This window comes from Mesoplodon densirostris, chromosome 4 (assembly GCF_025265405.1).
Source record: "Mesoplodon densirostris isolate mMesDen1 chromosome 4, mMesDen1 primary haplotype, whole genome shotgun sequence".
Taxonomy (NCBI): domain Eukaryota; kingdom Metazoa; phylum Chordata; class Mammalia; order Artiodactyla; family Ziphiidae; genus Mesoplodon; species Mesoplodon densirostris.
In genome coordinates this window covers 173878089-173897178 of record NC_082664.1, presented here as the reverse complement: position 1 = coordinate 173897178, position 19090 = coordinate 173878089, and the positions used below count along the sequence as shown (strand labels likewise).

Below are 19090 nucleotides of genomic sequence, written 5' to 3'. Positions count from 1 at the left end.
GTTTGTCATCTATGTCCCCCCACCCACCAAAAAACTCCACAGGTACAGGGATTTTTATCTGTCATTTGCACTATTAAATCCTCAGTACCCATACTCCTAGCCAGGCGCGTGTTATATACGTTATTTTTCTATTTTATTTTTATTTATTTATTTATTTATTTTTGGGGGGGTACGCGGGCCTCTCACTGCTGTGGCCTCTCCTGTTGCAGAGCACAGGCTCCGGACGCGCAGGCTCAGCAGCCATGGCCCACGGGCCCAGCCGCTCCGCGGCATGTGGGATGTTCCCCAACCGGGGCACGAACCCATGTCCCCTGCATCGTCAGGCGGACTCTCAACCACTGCGCCACCAGGGAAGCCCACGTTATCTTTTTAAATAACACATTCCATACATTATGCTAAGCTCTTTACATGGGTAAGATTGTTTACTCTTTACAGTATACTCTTTGCAGATAAAGAAATTGAGTCACAGAAGGAAATAACTTACCCAATATCACACAGTAAGTGAAAGTGGAAGCTCATAGATTCAAATCTAGGTTTATAATCCTAAAACCCTTCTTCTTAGACACTATTCCACACTTCCTGAAACATGCAAGGCACTTTCAAGAGGCAGTGAATATGGGAAGTCATGAAATGTGGTCCTTGCATTTGAAGGACCTGTAGAACTGGTTGGGGAAATAGGATGTTTACATGAAGAGACAACTTGTAACAACAAGAGGCAGCTGCTCTCACGACAGTCTCTGTGATCCGCCTGCCTTCATAACCTGCTAGTCATTCTGCCCCTGCCAGTAGGGTCATGGCACGCAGCCAGAGGTTTTGGACGACTACAGCTGAAGCTGCCAAGTATTTACAACTCTTAATTCTTCCTCTTAAAATCATTTAAAAGGAATTTTATGTGTTTCAAGCTTATCAAATACTGTTTACTTTTTCCCCAGTTTGTGTTTAAGGACCAGCTTCTTCTGAATTATGAAGACTTTGGGTTTTGTTTTGTTTTTTTGAAATTTACTTTATTTTTGTTTATTTTTGGCTGCGTTGGGTCTTCGTTGCTGCGCACGGGCTTCCTCTAGTTGCGGCGAGCGGGTCTACTCTTAGTTGCGGTGCGCGGGCTTCTCATTGCGGTGGCTTCTCTTGTTGTGGAGCACGGGCTCTAGGCGCGCTGGCTTCAGTAGCTGTGGCACACAAGCTCAGTAGTTGTGGCACACGGGCTTAGTTGCCCTGTGGCATGTGGGCTCTTCCCGGACCAAGGCTTGAACCCGCGTCCCCTGCATTGGCAGATGGATTCTTAACCACTGTGCCACCAGGGAAGCCCCAAGACTTTGTTTTTGATACAGACTTCTGAAGCTGTCCCCACATATCTCCTTCACAGGGTCTGGAAGGGCCTAAGAATGTACTATCAGGCTTTTCAGGTGATCCTGATACCCAGCCAAGTTTGGAATCAGTGAATAATGACCGTAAATTAACGTTCACTTGATGACTCAGGGTCTTTTTATCTGTGCCTGTTATTAAACTACAAGTTCACTGTAGCCAGTGCAAGTGATGATCACCACTTCCCTGGGTCTCAATTTCCTCATGTGTAAAAGTAAAAATAAGTTGGATTAAATGATCTCTAAAATCCTTTTTACTTCTAAAATTCTAATTCTTCAAAAAGGAGCTTTCCCAGGATGTTTACTAGAACATTGTTTCTTTCAAGAATGCCCCTGTTGTTATTGCTTCTTTCTCAAAAAAGTGGAAAGACAAATAGATTTCTAAATAACTTTCAGAGGGCTGTAATATGAGGGCCTTCCCACAAATCTAATTATTAAGTTAGTACCTGAAACAACTTTCTCAAGTGTGCCTTATCCAGAAAAATAGTAATCTTCATCTTTCTCTTCATGAGCTTTGGTCTCATCTCTTAACATTCACAACATCATCTCTCATTTCTCTGTAATCAACACAATATACAGCAGCACGCTCCTCGTTTCTTGCCCCTGAAGCTTACATGTACTACATGTTTATGGATGGCACAGCAGGAAGCAGGCGTGCATCAGTTTGTGCTGTGGTAATTTGTAAAGCCTAAACAGTCTTTTCCATCATGTAGCCATTGTTATTTTTTAAGGTTTCTTCTGACAGGGTTCTAAACATTAGTAATGTTAAAAACTGTCTTTAAACATGTTAAAGCCTTAAATAATGTCTATATAATATGTCATTTTAATTATTTCTTCTAGGAAATTTCATTTATAATATGTTCAAATTATGAACAGCTTCTAGTTGAATCAATAAAGGTAAAGTGGCAAACAGAGCATTTTAGGGAATTCCCTGGTGGTCCAGTTGTTAGGATCCGAGCTTCCACTGCAGGGGGCCTGGGTTGGATCCCTGGTCAGGGAACTAAGATCCTGCAAGCCATGCAGCACAGCCAAAAAAAAAAAAAAAAAAAAAAAAATCATTAAAAAAACCAGAGCATTTTAAGAATATATATTGTAAGGTATTAATATTCCTTTAATGGGATAAGCTCTGCATCAGCCTGTTTATAGCTTTGACTTCCTGAGATAAAGTTCTGAAATGCAAGCACAGTCAACCTATCTTTATAATGAGTAAATCTTCAGGAACTTGATTCCTCATTACTTGCTAGAAAAGAATAATTCAGTTTCATCAGAACTATGAAAGTGCTCAGTGGTAAACAGAGCTTCATGAAAAAGTAAAACACTATTCCATAGCATCATAGATTGCTAACTGTTTTTCATCGTTTCATTCATCTCCATTTGTTCCCTGTCCACACTCCTCTCTACCTCCTACTTTTTCCCTCTCTCCTCTCTGTCCCCACAGAGGTTCACACACACACACACACACACACACACATTTTCTTTTCCAAATGCATCCTTTAATGGGAAATCTTAAATATGAGACATTTAACTATATAAGTAGCAAATCCATGCTTAGCAACAAGTTCTGGAAATAATTTGGCCAGATGTTCTTTTTGAGCCTAATGACATCTAAATGTGAATTAATATTCCATCAATTCATCAAAATTTTCCAGTTCTCATTCATGTCAGATTCTATATATGCAGTGATCTTATGTTCCAAACAAACAAATAGAAATGTGATCTGACAAACTCACACACGCATACACACACACTCACACACACACACACACACACACACACACAGATACATATAGAACTCTTGAAATAGGATAGCCACAGAATAGCATTTTTATATGTGTTCCCTCTACACCAGCTGCTTTCAACCAGAGACATTTTTACCCCTTAGGTGATACTTGGCAATATTTGTAGACATTTTTGATTGTCACACTGGGCAGGGAGGTTGCTACTGGCATCCTGTGGGTAGAGTCAGGGGTGCTGCTAAACATCTTACAGCGAAAAAGCCCCCACAGCAAAGGGTTATCTGGCCCCAAATGTCAATAGTTCTGAGGTTGAGACACCCTGCTCTACACAGTGGTCTAAGGCATCAAATAAGGGGACAGCCAGACTCTTCATTCCATTCCCGGCAACTGACTAGAAAAGAAAGAGAAAAAACACATACCTCCACAATTCCATTTAAATCTCTTCAACCAAAACTAGTTACATGGCTATACCACAAAGCTGTTATTTCCGCCCTGAAACCTCTAAGCACTTTAGAAAGGAAAGACAGATCTAGTCCCTCTATTTTTAGTTTATAAGTGGTCTTGTATTCCCACTGTCCTATCCATCTCCCCACAGTGTGAGTGAAACGCTTTGCCAGATGGTGTAGGAAAGATTTTGATAATCCTTACCTCACCTATTCTGAAAATAAGTTTCTGCAGCTTCTGGCCCGATGTTTTGTGTATTTCACATATATTAAAAAGACAGTGTGGTTACATGTTTTAGTATAGCTTGTCTTGTTTAAAAAATTATTATGAAGACAAATAGCAATCTGATATACAGCAGTAAGGTCTAGGTTTTTTGTTTCCATATAGGCATATTTTGCTGCATATTGATAGCTTATAGATGATAGTAGAACTTTATAGTTGGAGAGACCCTGGAATTTAATTTCCCATTTTCTAATATCACAGTTCATCAAATATAAGACGCCATTAATTGTAAGATATGCTATTACATTCTGTACCACTAAAAGAATGTACCACTAAAAGTATGCCAATTGGAAATGACATGCCCTCAATCATTAAGACACACCTCAGTTTGACAGACATAAAAATGTGGAAAAGGTACATCTTAGAATTGATAAAATACATTATTTTGTACTACAATACCTTTTCCTTTTTCTGAGATAAAAGCCATGTGTCCTGTTATTCTATAAAAATCTTTCCACGATAATGTAATAAGGCGTACACGTTGGAAAACACATAAGTGGTGAGAAAACCAGGTTAAGAAAGTAAACCAACATCTTATGTAACTCTAAGTTCCCTTTTAGGTTATAAGTGCACTGGGTACTTTGCTAACTGGACAGGATTTTTTTTTAATCCTGTTTTGTCTTATTCTAAATGGGGGAAAGTTACAAGAGATATTATAATGAATAAAAATTAACTGGATTTCAATTAATTATAAGTATCAGTTAACTATAAAAGAGAAAGAGACTGCCTTCTTTAATAAAAAGGAAGGAAACAGTGTTTTTTGGAGAAAATGATCTTGGGGTCAGATCACATTTAAGCTAATCTCTGTTTTCTATAAATTCTACCTATAATGAAGGTAATAAAACTAGGTGACTCCTGTGATTGCTTTGAGGCACTATAATATCCTTTGTTGTAAAAGAGAAAGTCAGTCATGGTTCCTACACTAAGTTTGGTATTGTAGAAAATGGGGCTGGGGGGGTGGGTAGCCGAGAAAGACTTTTAGCCAAGAGCATTAATTTTTTCCTAAACTGAAGAAGTATTTTATAGAACAGCCTATCCACCTAAATCTTTTCATAGGTCAAATTTTAGGAAGAAAGACTTGTTAGATGAGTAAATGCCCAGCCAAAGTAGAAATTACACCAGAAAAGGTTTCTTGCTAAAACTTGAAAAACGAACAGTACTAAAAGACCAGCAAAACAAGCCAATGTACGTATGTGCGATAGCTGTGCTGGGCAAGAGCCTAATGGTGTTGTTGTCTGCAAAGTCTCCCAACACAGCCCCAAGACCGCTGAACTGCCTGTTTGCACATAGTGGCCGTCAAGCTGCCAAAGTTATCAAGATTCCAATGTACTGTTTCAGTGATTCTGTTTAAATAACCCTGTGAACATCAATCCAGAACTGAATAGAGAAAACAAACAAGGCCCTAATGCTTCTGTACCAACCAAGTACAAATAACACCAACAACATACTTCTTGGCATCCCAGTATATTACAATATAATCATAAAACACGGTGCATCTTGGAAAAACTTAGCCTTAAAACCCTGAACAGTGAACAACAAACTGCTGCTTTTATGAAGTTGAAAGTAAAATTTGACTTATCCAGCAATTGAGGCCATAAAATCAGTCTTGTGAGGCATGAGTTCTCTCCCCAGAGGGGAGGCCTAAACTCTTGTCATTTATTTAGCAGTCTTGAAATCCCATTTCAGCTTCCAAATGCATGTTCTAGAAGGTGGCAAGATAATGCTGTACCACTGCTACACCACACTAAATAGCCTCCTTTGAAGTATTAACACCAACTGCAGAGGTAAGTCAGAGACAAGTTGTTTTTGAACAGTAAGTAGGAGCTTCAGGATGCCTAAACATTGATTACCTTGGGGGAAATTATACAAGTGTACTGAGGCCCTTGGTTTAGAAATCTGTGAAACAGCTTCTTGTTGACTTTAAGTAAATTTCAGGTGATCTTTCAAGATCTAGAAACTCAGATCATGCTTATTCTTATTTTGAAATGGAGTTCTCATTTCCCTTAGTATATATACTTAATTCAGTGTACACCAAGAGGGCTTTCTCTAAATATCTTATGAGTAAATGACCATGATAAAGTTAAACACTGAACATATATGAACATGATCTGCATTTAAGTGAGGATACATTAACTGGTTTCAGCATAACAATCGAAACTTCACAAGCTAAAGTGACACATTTAATTATGTACATAATCATAGACTTTTAGATTATAAGGAACCCAACAGGTCACCTAGTCCAACCCCCTTTAATTTACAGATGAGGAAACAGGATTAGAAAGGCAACTGCTGCCCATGGGAACACCATAGTCAAGGATGTGGTGCAGGCTGGGGTCAACGTCTCCTGTCTCCAAGGCCAGTATTTCCGCCATGATCCACTGTAATTACAAGCCTTCGCAATAATAGGAATGAAACTAAGTCATTATATAAATTATAAATTACTACAAATCATGTGACTTTAATACAACTAAAAGTGTTCAGTATTTAGGAAGACAGAAGCTGTGACACAAAATATTTACTGAACTTCCTGTGTGATGACAGTTCTTCATTTAGTCTTTACAAAATCCCAAAGATACACTTTACTATTCACAGCTTAAAGATGAAATAATTGAGACTCAAAAGCCTCAATAGCAGAAGTCCATCTAAATACTCTTTGATCTATTACCCAGGTAGACAACTCTGTCCTGTTCCTATAGGTAACCTCTTCACCACTACCAGTACCCACAAGAGAGACAGGATATGTTTGGCCTAGAGCAAGATGGTCATTTCTCTAATGCTATGTAAATTGCCATCTGCAGAGATCTATACCAGAATCTCTGATGGAGGTGTGTGGGCACATGTTTGTGAAGGAGAGAGAAGTAACCCCTCAGGAGTCAGTGACTCAGTGACACCAATGTTAATTATGTAAGTTTCTAAAAAGGCGTTTCCACACTATTGTGGAAAAATGCAGGTCTGACATTCATTTGGTGTTCTCTTCTTCTGCACGTTACTCCCCCATCAATATCATTTCCACAAGGTACTGCATTTATGTGTATCAGCCCTGTTTCCAAAGCCTCCTTGTTGCCCGTTGGATAGGTTGCTTAAGAACTCATAGAACAAAGAGTTATAAAGGTATATGGATATCGCCAAGTCTCTTTCCACGTTTTAATTGTGCAGAAACGGATTTTCAGACAGGTAATACAGCCAGTCAGAGACAAAACTGGGACTTAGGGCAAAGTTCTGACTCAAGTCTAATACTCTTCTCTCTATACAACATACTTGATTATATGATTGGCCAAAAAACAAGTGACTGTCACTTATTTGGCCAAATATATTAATTATTTCAAGCCAATACCATGTTACATTTTTAATAACAAGGTGAAAACAAAATTGGTAATTAAGAGATAGCAGCATAGGGTAGTAGAAAGACAATACAAGCCTCATAGCTAGATAGATCTAAATTTAATTCACGCTCCCTAATTTACTAGCTGTGTTGCCCTGGGCAAGTTGCTCAACTTTCCTGAAGTTGTAACTACCTGAGAATACTAAGAATTAAATGCAGTGGGATATTTATAAAACATCTGACACATAGTAGATGCTCAATATATATTGGTTCCCATTCATTCTAACCCACCACAAAAGAGCTGTGCCACTCTAGCAAATTCCTTTAGCCCTTTGGGTCTCAGTTTCCTCCACTGTACAATGAGAAGAGGAAAGAAACCAAATGAATTCCAAAATCCCTTACGGCTCATCAAGTAAGAATTCCCAAAGGTTCCTTTACCTTAATTTAAATTCAACAAACACTTAGGTACCTTATATTCATCCTAGGCACTAAACAGTTCCAACCACCACCAGGAATGTGTCTATGATTTCATTAGAATGGGCTCAAACTCCATAGTGCTTTAAGTTCCACACAGAAAGATTAGTATACAAAAGCAAAGGACTTAACTTTGAAGAAAACTCTGCAAGGACATCACAAACCTAATATGATACATAAAAATAATTTAGGGTATACCTTAAATTGTTAGTCTCTCTTTTTTTCGCTGGGATAGAAGATGAGAACTTAAGTGTTTATACAATAGGTCTATAACAAGACTCAGGAGCCATTTAGGTAAAGCACTAATGCCATTTTGGGGGGAAAAAAAGAGCAATAAACTTCTCTTCACATGTGAGTCATACTAGGCCTTAAAATTTAAGAAACCTGTGTCATTCTGAAGCAGAGGGGAATAAAATTTATTTTGAGAGGTGTTTTACAGTGATAAGCATTAATATAAGAAGGTAGTTGACCATGTTTTCCACATTACTTTTGAATTTCATATTTCAGATTTGCATTCTCTAAACATAAAATATAATTTAAATCTTGAACCTTGTAAGTAAGACTTGGGGAAATATCAGCTGAAATAGTGACTGAAGTTAAATGAAAATCTTAACTACAAAGTTTATCCTCTTCCTCTCTTCCATGAGGAAATCATTAGCAAATTTTTTTTATTACAGATAAGACTTTTTGCAAATAATACTCTATAGATTCAAAATAGATTTAAAATCATGATTAGAGCCTAGTCATGGTTTCTTAGAAATTCATTTGGGGTTTACCCTGTTACCATACCTGTACAATATTATTCACTTATGTTATAAAATTTTAGAATACACATCTTAGGTGATAAAACATCAACAACATCAAAAACATTTGCCTTTTATGAGTATGAAGAGACAGAAAAGGCCCATTGAAATTTATATATATATGGCATAGTGTGAACCAGAGGCAGAAGGCCTGGATCCTATTTCTGCTGTTGTTAAAAGCTCGATATGTGATTCTTGGACAAGTCACTTCACCTTTCTTATCTGTTTCTTTATGAAACAGGAAGAACCATCTGATCTAAGATTTCTTCCAGTTCCTATAATTAACATCTGTGCAAATCCTCAGTACAGTACTCGAGGAGCATGGGACATGGGGCAGAAGTACTTACAGGAGAGCGCTTATTCTGCTCTTCATGTGTGCTGCTAGGAGGAGCCAGATTCTGTAGGGAGCCAGACACTAAATGGCCTGGCTTCGTGCCTTGGCTAAAGAACACCACCGATGACTATGAAGGCACTTAAAGAGACTCAGCCAGAGGAAACAATCTATTTTCTGAACATAGTCCAAAAATTAGATAGGGTCGTGTGAGCCTACACAACATGACCCCTGGTGTCTCAGCCTTTTATCTTGGCCCGCGGAAGGCCTGAGTTCATTTAGGTGACCTATGTTTTCTGAGCCTTATGAGAAATACTTCTGAAAATAAATGGTTCTCATGCCCAGTCTCACATCTGACCCTTGAAAATACATACATTTTTATGCAGCAGCTGCAATACATGCAGCACTCCTAAGACACCTTCATGAGACAGAGTTTAGCATAGTGGTTAAAAGTGTGAACCGAGCTCAAATCCCGACTCTACTGCTTAACTGCTGCGTGATCTTAGGAAAGAAGCTTAATCTCTCTGTGCTTCAGGTTCCTTTTCTGTAAAACAGGGAAACTAATAAAACCTAACTCAGGTTTGTTGTGAGGATTAATCAAGATAATACATGCAAAGCAGTTAGCACAGAGCCTAACATAAAGTATCAATATACGTTAGTAAGATGGATGAATGGATAGATCAATCTATCGATTGATCGATCGATCTTTCAGTCCTGGGACTTGGGACTCCCTGAAAAGGCTTATGTGAAGGCCAAAAGCAATTTTCTAGCAGTGAATGGCATCTGCAGATCTTTTCTGAGCAAAGAATATAGCAAAGACTCAAAGCTGGGCTCAGCTTTTACTAATAGGATCCTGCAGAAATCAGGAGGAAATAAGATTATCCTTAAAGTAGGAAAGAGTTACGCTGGCTTAAGACAAGATCCTTTAAAGAGATAGACACACACAAAAAACATTTAATATGGTCATACAGAATTAGAGAAAGGAGGTTACTTTTCATTTATACCTTCTCAAGTGTTGCCAGCATTAAAAGCCACAGAATTTTATAACTGGATGGCTCCCTAGAGACCATCTAGTTCAACTCCCTTACTTGATAGGTAAGTTGTTGAGGCCCAGAGAGATTAAGCGACTTTCTTGAGGTCATTCAGCAGTAACTAACAGTGCCAAGACAAACAAGCTTTCTGACTCCTCCCATTTGCCCACCCAGTACTCCCCCTGGTAACTTTCACCAGGTCATCATCCTGTCCTTGTACCAAAAGGGCATTAAAACACACACAGGTTTCTCACTTTTGCCCAGTTTCCCAAAAAGTACAGAAGCAACCTCAACCCCCAAGACCTTCTTCCCATTGGGAATTGGGGAGGATACCATCTGTGGCCTTCTCCCAGGCCCTCTTTGGAGTTTTTACTCTTTCCTTTCTGTTCCTCATGTTCACTCAACAGGGCTACTTCTAAAAGTCCCTCACCCCAAAACTCAGGCAGGTCCCAGGGCACAAGTTACCACCTGCTAATCTGCAAATTCTCATCTTCCCACAAATGCTATACCTTGAGGCAGGAGATACGGAACTATTACTAAATTTTCTCTGAGCTCCTTGAGTGAATTCAGTAAGAACTGATCCCTCCCTCCCTCCCTAGGATAACTCAACCAGGTTCATTTATAAAGTGTGTGTATGTGAAGGGCCAAAGAACACTTAGGTGTGCCTAACACAGAAGACAGGAGAAAGAGGGGACCAAGGAATGGGAGATGGGTGGAGGGAAGGAGGGAGACAAGTAGAAGGAGCGCACCTATCCAACTGCAAAGTGTGGATCCTAGAGACAGCTGTGCTGCTGGGACTGACTCACTGCTGAAGGGACAGGACTGCCCAGGGCATTGCAGCGTTTTCCTTATGCGCTCTGGTAACTGACTAACGACAGGCTGGCGCCTCACACTACACACGTAGGAGGAAGTAGGTAGAGGCTCTCCCGAAGTAGCGGAAATAACGAACTCTTCTTCCCACTCCCTTTTCTACTCTTGTGAGTTGCTCGCCACTCTGTGCGTGGCTGGCATGCCCTGAGCTTGCCAGGGTGCAGTGCATCACCCCTAACCGGGAACTCCCCTCCCTGCTCTCCCGAGGGTTAGAGAGAAACACAGGGCATCTGTCAGCTCTACCAAGAGCTCCCGTTCCTTGCCCCTTGCAGGGGAACTGATTTGAGAGAAAAGCTTTTGCTGAGTGTCTGAAGCTGACAGATGCGGGGCACTTCTTGTCCCTAAGCACTTGCGGCTGCGTGGGGTGTCCCTCAGCCTGGGTCTCTGCTTTGAAGGTGGGAGGCGTAAGTGTCACAGCCACAGTGTTCCTTCCCCACACGCGCACCTACCCGTGAAACCGGAAGGAGGGCTTTGCTTTTATCTTTTTCCCCTCCCTACCTGAATTCCGGGACCAGGTTAGGCTGCAACCCGTAGAAAGCAGCGGAGAGAGTGACCAACCACCCGGGCTTGTAACTGCCGTTCTCGCACTCCAGATAAGGCGGAGACCACTTGACGTGGCTCTTGTCCCCGCTAAGACCGTCCCTGCGCCGCCAGCTGTGGCCCAGGCCCCGGGGCCCCTGATTGGAGCCGCGGCGGTGCAAGTGAGTCCTCCACTTGCGCCGGAGGCCGTGGAACCACTCGGTCTCCAGCGTGGCGTTGGCCAGGTGGTGTGCTGAGGAGGACAGGTCCTGGAGCAGGATGCGACTCTCCTCGCGCGTTGCCTGGAGGAAGACCTGCGGGGCTGGGGCGGACAGCGACTCGGTGCTGAAGGTGATGGCCGCCCGGGAGATGCTGGGCTCACCCTCCAGGAGGCTCCGCACCAGTGCCCGGTACCACTCCAGGTCGTCCTGCGAGTTCTGCTCCCGCGACTTATTGCTCTGCAGCATCATGTTGAGGAAGTTGGTGGCGTGTGTCAGCGTGTCCAGCGCCCCGTGCAAGGAGGGGTGGGAGCTGGCTAGGGCAGGCGACTTCCCCGGCAGGCCCGCCAGCTCGTAGCGGCTGGAGCAATTGGCTCGCTTCAGCTGGTGGGAGTCCCCGGTGTAGAGGTAAGAGGCCACGTCCATGGGCACCTCCTCGGCGATTTTCTGCGCCAAGATGGTGCCGTCGGTGGAGCGGCTCCAGGGAGCCGAGGGGTCCGGGGCAGAGGCTCGAGCCGGCTGCTGGGCGTGCTGCTTCGCCCTCAGGGTCTTCTCTCGAGGGGAATCCGTCCGACTTGGAGGGTCGCGGCTGGCGCCGACAGCTCCCAATCCCAGGTGAACGAGCAGGAGGCAGCAGAATAAGGGATAAGCCATGGCTCCCATCTACCTCGCAGCCAGGAGAGGAGGTAACGGAGAGAGTGACTTTTTAAATTTTGGTCGTCAGTCTATCAGCAGTAGGACTTTCACTAGGAGTCTTCCCCCTGTTCAGCTGGCACCTAGTCCAAAAGGACTTTAAAATCGGGATCTTCTGGAATACGCGCGGCTGACTGAGCTACCGTCGCAGGAGATCAGATCACCTGTGGCAACGCCGGCTGCGCCCGCTCCACCATGGGTCGGCTCGGGATTGCGCACCTCGCAGCTTGGAGCCCGGCAGCCTGCATCCCCTCTCGCCGCCGGCAGCTATGGTTGGCCTGCTTACGTCTTTGTGCTTAGCAGCTTCCACCGCCGCTCTCATTGAGGTGTGTTCAGGAGCTGCTGCTGCTGCTGCTGCCGCCGCCGCGGCCGCCAAAGATGCTGCTCCATCGTCTCGCCCGTGGCAGGTCGTTCCCGCCTCCCGGCTCAGGCTCCTCCTCGTCCGCTTCGCCCCGAGGCGCGGAGCGCGCGCGCCCAGACCCGCACCGCGAGCGCAGCAGCTAGGGTTTCTTTTAAGGCGTTTGTCTTTCCGGAACCACGAGGGCTAGGCAGCTGGTTAATTGGAGTCTTTAAGTTTGGCCACAAACCACACTCCTGCCTCTCCCTGCTCTCAGGAGGAAAGCCGGTTTAAAGAGGCAGCTTGGCCGCAACCAAACCCTTGTAGAGCGGCTTCAAGTCGTCTTGTGCCCTGTTTGGCCGGCTCCTCTGTCAATCAGCCGACTGCCGTTTGTTGGGCTGGTGCGGGAGCTGTCCAGTGCTGAACCCGAGGCGCAGGAGGAGGCGGTGGTGCGGGATGCAGCTTCGCTGAGTCCTTTCACCCGCTCGCGTTCCCTGATGACTCGGGAACCTGAGGGGGTGAGAGGTGAGGTGGGCGGAGTGAAGGGAGAAGCAGAGGTGTGGTGGCTCAGAGCGAAGGAAACTTGGACGTACCGAGGAGGAGGGTGTTGGCATCTTGCATGCTTAGTTAAATCAGCCTTTCCTTTTGCCTGGAAAAGAGGGGGAAAGTAGTTTTCATTTGTGGCTTAAATCGGAGGGAAGGGACGTAGGATGGAGAAGTGTCCTCCCGAGCATCTGCTCATTTTAGGCAAATTATCAAATCTTCCTCCTTGTTGTCGGTTAAAGAAATGATTAAACCCTACTTGCCGAGGTCTTAGCTATAAGGGAGTAATGGAGACATCTACTGGCTGAACTTTAAGGGGAAAATGCCATATTAAAGGAACCTCTCTGCTTGAAAGGGAAGGGGAACCTGTGGAAGTGTAAGCAAGTGAATATGTGGAAGGGAGAGAATATGTGCCGGGGCAGGACTCGGACTGTGAGAGAATGAGAATGAGTCTGTTGAGCGAGAAGGGAAGCTATTCTGACTGGGAGTTCCTAGAATTAATGGATGTAAGAACTAAGACATCTGGTTAACTATAGGTTGGGATGTCCCAGCCGAAGAAAGAAGAGCCGAATAAGTATGCCAAGACGCCCCAGAATGATTGGAAAATCCCTTAACACAGTCTAATGGTTTAATTTGAAGCTTTAAGAGGGTCTTCTGACATTTTCATTCTGAAAATACTAATTAGTACTTTGGATAGGTGTGGTTTTAGGCACCTCCACCTTCCATATGCACCTCCACTTTCAAATTCCCCAAGAAAGACACAGGATAGAAAGTCTCAAATTCACTTCAATTCCCAACTTAAAAAAAAAAAAAAAGTTATCTCTGGCATTCTAAGGTAGCACTGCTTAGATTTACTTTATCATTTCATTTTATTCTTCCTGTTGAGAAAATACCTAAGCACAAAAATTTAAGCTCCAAAGAGCAAAAGTTTGTTTGCATTGGTCACTGTAGTATCTTGAGCACCTAGAACACACAGATGCCTGGCACATAGTTGGTTCCCACTAAATATTTGCTAAACTAATGAATGAACCAGAAGATAATGATGATGAAGCTAATTATTTAGGAATCCATCTCCTTACCTAAGAAGAGAAGTCTGCCTGATGTGTCAGTGGTGAGGGCTTTTGGAATAAGATATAGGAACCAGTTTTCCAAACTGCAGTGTATGGTCTCCAGGGGAGTTTTTATAGCTTTGCAAAGAATGGTTATTAGATTTGTATTTATTTACAAGTAGAGTTCATGTTCATATCTGACTTATTTAAATTTTGCTTTGCAATGTATACGCTTTTGCTAAATAAAGGTTATCCCAGTTTAATCCTCTACTATAGCACATGTGGCAATAATAGGAGTTTCTCTTGTTTAATTTATCAGAGTATACAATATGATTTTCTATTTAGTTGTCTAAAGACTGGTGTAATTCCATCATTAACTGATTTTTTTAAGAAAACCTGTATAACTTATTAACAATCCTTTAAAATTTTCTAGTATTGCATTTTAAAAGGAAGATATAATTTTATTAGTTGGTCCTTCTATAAGTAATTCAATGACTTAGCATAATTGAAAGACCTGGCTTCTGGTCCTGTCATTATTTTAAGCAAGATATATGGACACTAGCAATATATTTAAAGTTTCTGTGTCTCGGGATGCAAACTGTATGTGGGAGTACTGATTTGACACTGAGGGAGTACTGAAATGACACCTGAGCCACTCTCCTGGAGTGCCAGTCCTTCCCCTAGTGCACAGCTAACAAGAATGGAGCAGGCTATGAGAAGCTTTTGCAATTTGGGCATTCCCTTCAGGGGATCACCTTCAGTCTACATTGCCAAACAACAGAGGTGAACTAGTTAGGTCTAGAACAACAGTGCCCTATAGAAATATAATGTGAGCCACAAATGTGATCCACATATATAATCTCAAATGTTCCAGTAGCACATTTTAAGAGTAAAAAGAAAAAAAGTGAAATTAAATGTTATAATATATTTTATTTAGCTCAATAGATCCAAAATGTTATTTCAATAAGTAGACAGTATGACAATTATTAATGAGATAGTCTACATTTTTATACTAAATCCTCAGAATCCAATGTGTATTTTACACTCACAGCATATGGCACTTCATACTAGCTACATTTCAAGTGCTCAATAACCACCTGTGACCAGAGGCTACCATAGAATACAAGCTCTGGAAGATAGTACATTGTGGTCTAGAATGATCTAGAAAGCCTAGGTTTACTCACGATAAGGTACCATGGTCCAAATGGTCTAGGAGGCCTGTCCATTTAATAGGTCTGGAGTCAAGGAAACTAACTGAGGAGATAGACAACCCTACGTCTATGTTAGTGTCTGTCACTGAAGGAGATCATCCAAAAGAAGTTATTATAGGGGACCAAGATATAACACATACTCATACCCCTCTGAGCAGACTACAAAATTCCACAGCAACTCACAGACATATTCATTCAACAAATGTTGATTTAGCCTCTGCTGTGTATCAGGCATCGTGGTTAGTACTCAGGCAAACACCTGCATGATGGACACATGGACCTCACACTCAAGTGTGTAGAGAGAGAAACAATAAAAAAGTAAACAAATAAATTTTAAAATTACATATTGTGATCAGTGCCATGAAGAAATAAACGCTGTAAAGTTACAAAGAGTGCATGGTATGGGGGCAGGGAGATTCTTATATAGAGAGAGAAAGAAAAGGAAGACTTCTATGAGGAGGTAACAGTTGAGCTAAGACGTAAAAATGAGGAGTAGTTAACTAGGTAGTAGGTCGTAGTGAACTAGCTAAGGGTAAGATGAAAAGAAACTTAGCAGGAAAGAGAAATGGAAAAAGATGACTGCATTAAGATGAAGTTCATATATAATATAAAAATACAAACAATTGAGACAAAAAGAAAATCATTTTATAGGATAATCAAGTGATCCTGGCATGAATAGCACCTCTGTCCCACCAATTACATGAGCGTGATTTGTAGAGGAGATAAATATCCATGTGTAGCCTCAAGTTAAGAACTAAGTAATCTAAATGCATATAAATACTGTGTGGGAACTTGACTGTAATAGATCAGTGTATACAAGACCCATAGGCCCTGTGTGAAAAGGCCCAAAGCATTTTCATCACAGCCTGAAAAGTCAATCTAACTGCTTTAGAACGGTCAAATTTGCACTGATGAAAAAGCATTATGCAGTGGAGCTTTGAGTTATTAGTTGTCAGTATATTATTGATTTGTCATTACTGTAAAAAGGAAGATGTGATATTAGCATATCTTTAAGTAAAAGAAATTAAAGGAGGTTAAAAAAAAACTGCTGAGACCAGATTTTATGTGAGCAGTATAGGTCAAGTTGTTTCTAAAATTTAAGTGCTCCTTTAAATCATTTAAATCAGCAAGGATTAGGACAGTGGGATATGGCGAAAGGACACTGGATTGGCAGTTGGGAGAACAAGCTCTAATTTCCACACTGCTGATATCTAGTCATGTGACTTTTGACAATTTCCTCAACCTCTCTGAGCCCTTTTGCTTCATCTTTAATATAAGAGTGATGTATTAGGGACTTCCCTGGTGGCGCAGTGGTTAAGAATCCGCCTGCCAGTGCAGGGCCCATGGGTTCGAGCCCTGGTCCGGGAAGATCCCATCTGCTGCGGAGCAGCTAAGCCCGTGCGCTACAACTACTGAGCCTGCGCTCTAGAGCCCGTGAGCCACAACTACTGAAGCCCGTGCACCTAGAGGCTGTGCTCCACAACAAGAGAAGCCACCGGTGAGAAGCCCGCACACTGCAACGAAGAGTAGCCCCCACTGTCCGCAGCTAGAGAAAGCCCAGGCACAGCAACGAAGACCCAGCACAGCCCCCCAAAATAATTAATTAATTAATTTTTAAGAAAACTTAAAAAAAAAAAGTGATGTCTTAGATACAGCCACAACTGAAACAATTTTAGCTGAGTGATGGATAATGGTCCAGGTATATTTTTCAGGAACTCATCATTTTTGATAGTTCTAGATTTATCATGTAAATGTTATTTTTAGGTTAAATCATGCTAGGTCTCTGTAAACAAGTGGCACAACCCGAATCAAATTCTTGATAAAGCAAATAAAGCCACAAAGAAGCAGCATAATCTGTCAATATAACACAAAATCAGAAATCTGGTTCTTACTCCTGGTCTTACTGAGATTCTGGATTTCCCTGAGCTTATGCTACCCCCTGTGCCTCACGTTCCCATCTGCAAAATGAAGATCATAGTCTTTGTTACCCAGGGGTGGCGGTTTTGAAATTTCTGGGTGGAGAAGTATCACTAGAGAATTCTGATCACTGCTCTAGGTCTGGGAGGAAGTTCAGAATCTGCATTTTAATAAGCACCACAGGTGGTTTTGATGCAGATGATCCATGGAGCACATGCTGAGAAATGCTGCTTTGAGCCATGGAAAATAACTCTAAGATAACAGGGGAGAAGCTCTCCTGGTAAACAAAAAGCTGTGCTGTAAATTGTGAAATGTACCCTGTGGGGGAAAAAATGAAAATAACACCTATAAAGAGATTATCATCATCACCTAATCATTTATATAGCACTTACAATGGCCAGGCATTGCTCTAAGGATTTTACACACTTGAGCTCATTTAGTCTTCATTACCACACTGTGAGTTTGGTACAGCTACCATTTTACAGATGGGAAACAAACAAACAAATGAATTGCCCTAAGTACTACAGCTATCTGTAGTACTGTATCTCCAGATGTCATACCCTTAATCACTACACCAGTGGTTCTCAAATGTTGATACACACTAGATATACCTGGAGAACTTTTGTCAAAGCACAAATTAGTGGCCTTAGCCCCAAAACTGCTGACTTGGTAGGTCTAGAATAAGGCCTGAGAATTTGCATTCCTAACAAATTCCCCTGTGATATTAATACTGCTGGTCCAGGGAACACACTTTGAGAACCACTGCTCTGAGATGTGCTTTTCATCATTATAATCCCTGACTTTTTGGTAACACTTTTCCATCCATTTAATGTGGAAAGAGGAGAAAGTCAAATTAAGGGATGAAAATATGCCTGAAATCTAGCAAGAAAAAAAAAACTATTTCTATTTCTAACTTAGAAAGCTTACTCAAGATGTTTATGTTTTTTACTTAGCAGTTTATTCTCATCTGCCTCCAGTTTACCCTTAAAACTCTTACTCCCTGTCAGTATCACTTCTGACAACACTCCTGCTCTTTCCAGAGTCGTCTCCTCTGTTTTTCACTGTGAAGTCATGACTTGGGCTGTTCTTGCATTCCCAGTGAAGTGCAAACACAGTATCATCTATAGAGTCACTAGGGCTTTGACCCAAATTGCTAGCTTCCCTAATCCCCTTACCCCCATGCACACAAAATGGTTCTGTAAACTAAAGACACTTGAAGAACTTCCTGACCACAAGGGAAGAAAATGCCAGGAAATGGCATTTATGTTAGGAGAATCCTGAACATGCTGAGGCGAAGTATTTCCCCAAACAATGTCCCATGACACTGACCTGACATTCAGCAGTGCAGGAAAGGACCAATATGACCTTCACAAAAAAATCACACCAAATTAATTATTCAAAGCTCAACTCCATTCAATACAAGGATCATCTCTGTTTCTTATTAAGAAATAAGAACAACCAAAAAATTTGAAGCAAAGTTGACCAAAATATGGACTTTATGGATAGCAAAAGATGGGAAATGGATTCTTTTGTCTTTGCTCAATTTTGTCTGCTTCCCTTGCTGGAGGGAAGCCCCTCACACCATATGTACCCATATGTTGTTATAATTCATGATGTAGCTTTCATCAGCATATTACCTTGGGCGTAATGGGGCTTTACTTCATGATCAGTTTACTTCATGATGGACTTGTCTCTCCATCTGAACACAGGAGCTTCTGAAAGTTGGGATCTTCAAGTGCACAGGATCATGCACACATAGGATACACTAACTAATGACGGTGCCTCCTTGAAGAAGAGCAGAAACTTGTAAATCCAAACAAACTTATAAAGAACAAGTTTAGAGTAGTAAGCTGCTTATAAACTGTACTTGAAGGAAATTAATCCAGTAACATTGATATTGTTGAAATTGCAGACATCATCTTAACATCGGGATTGTATGGAAAAGGAAA

General features: G+C 41.8%; 1 protein-coding gene across 1 annotated transcript in view; it reads right to left on the bottom strand.

The window, feature by feature from the left end:
* GPR158 (G protein-coupled receptor 158) overlaps positions 1–12054 on the bottom strand; it is a 308287-nt gene extending 296233 nt beyond the window's left edge. Inside the window, exon 1 of the mRNA XM_060095467.1 lies at positions 11153–12054. Within this exon, the coding sequence (XP_059951450.1) occupies positions 11153–12054 (902 nt within the window). The remainder of the gene's footprint in view (positions 1–11152) is intronic.
* Positions 12055–19090: the final 7036 nt, after the last annotated feature.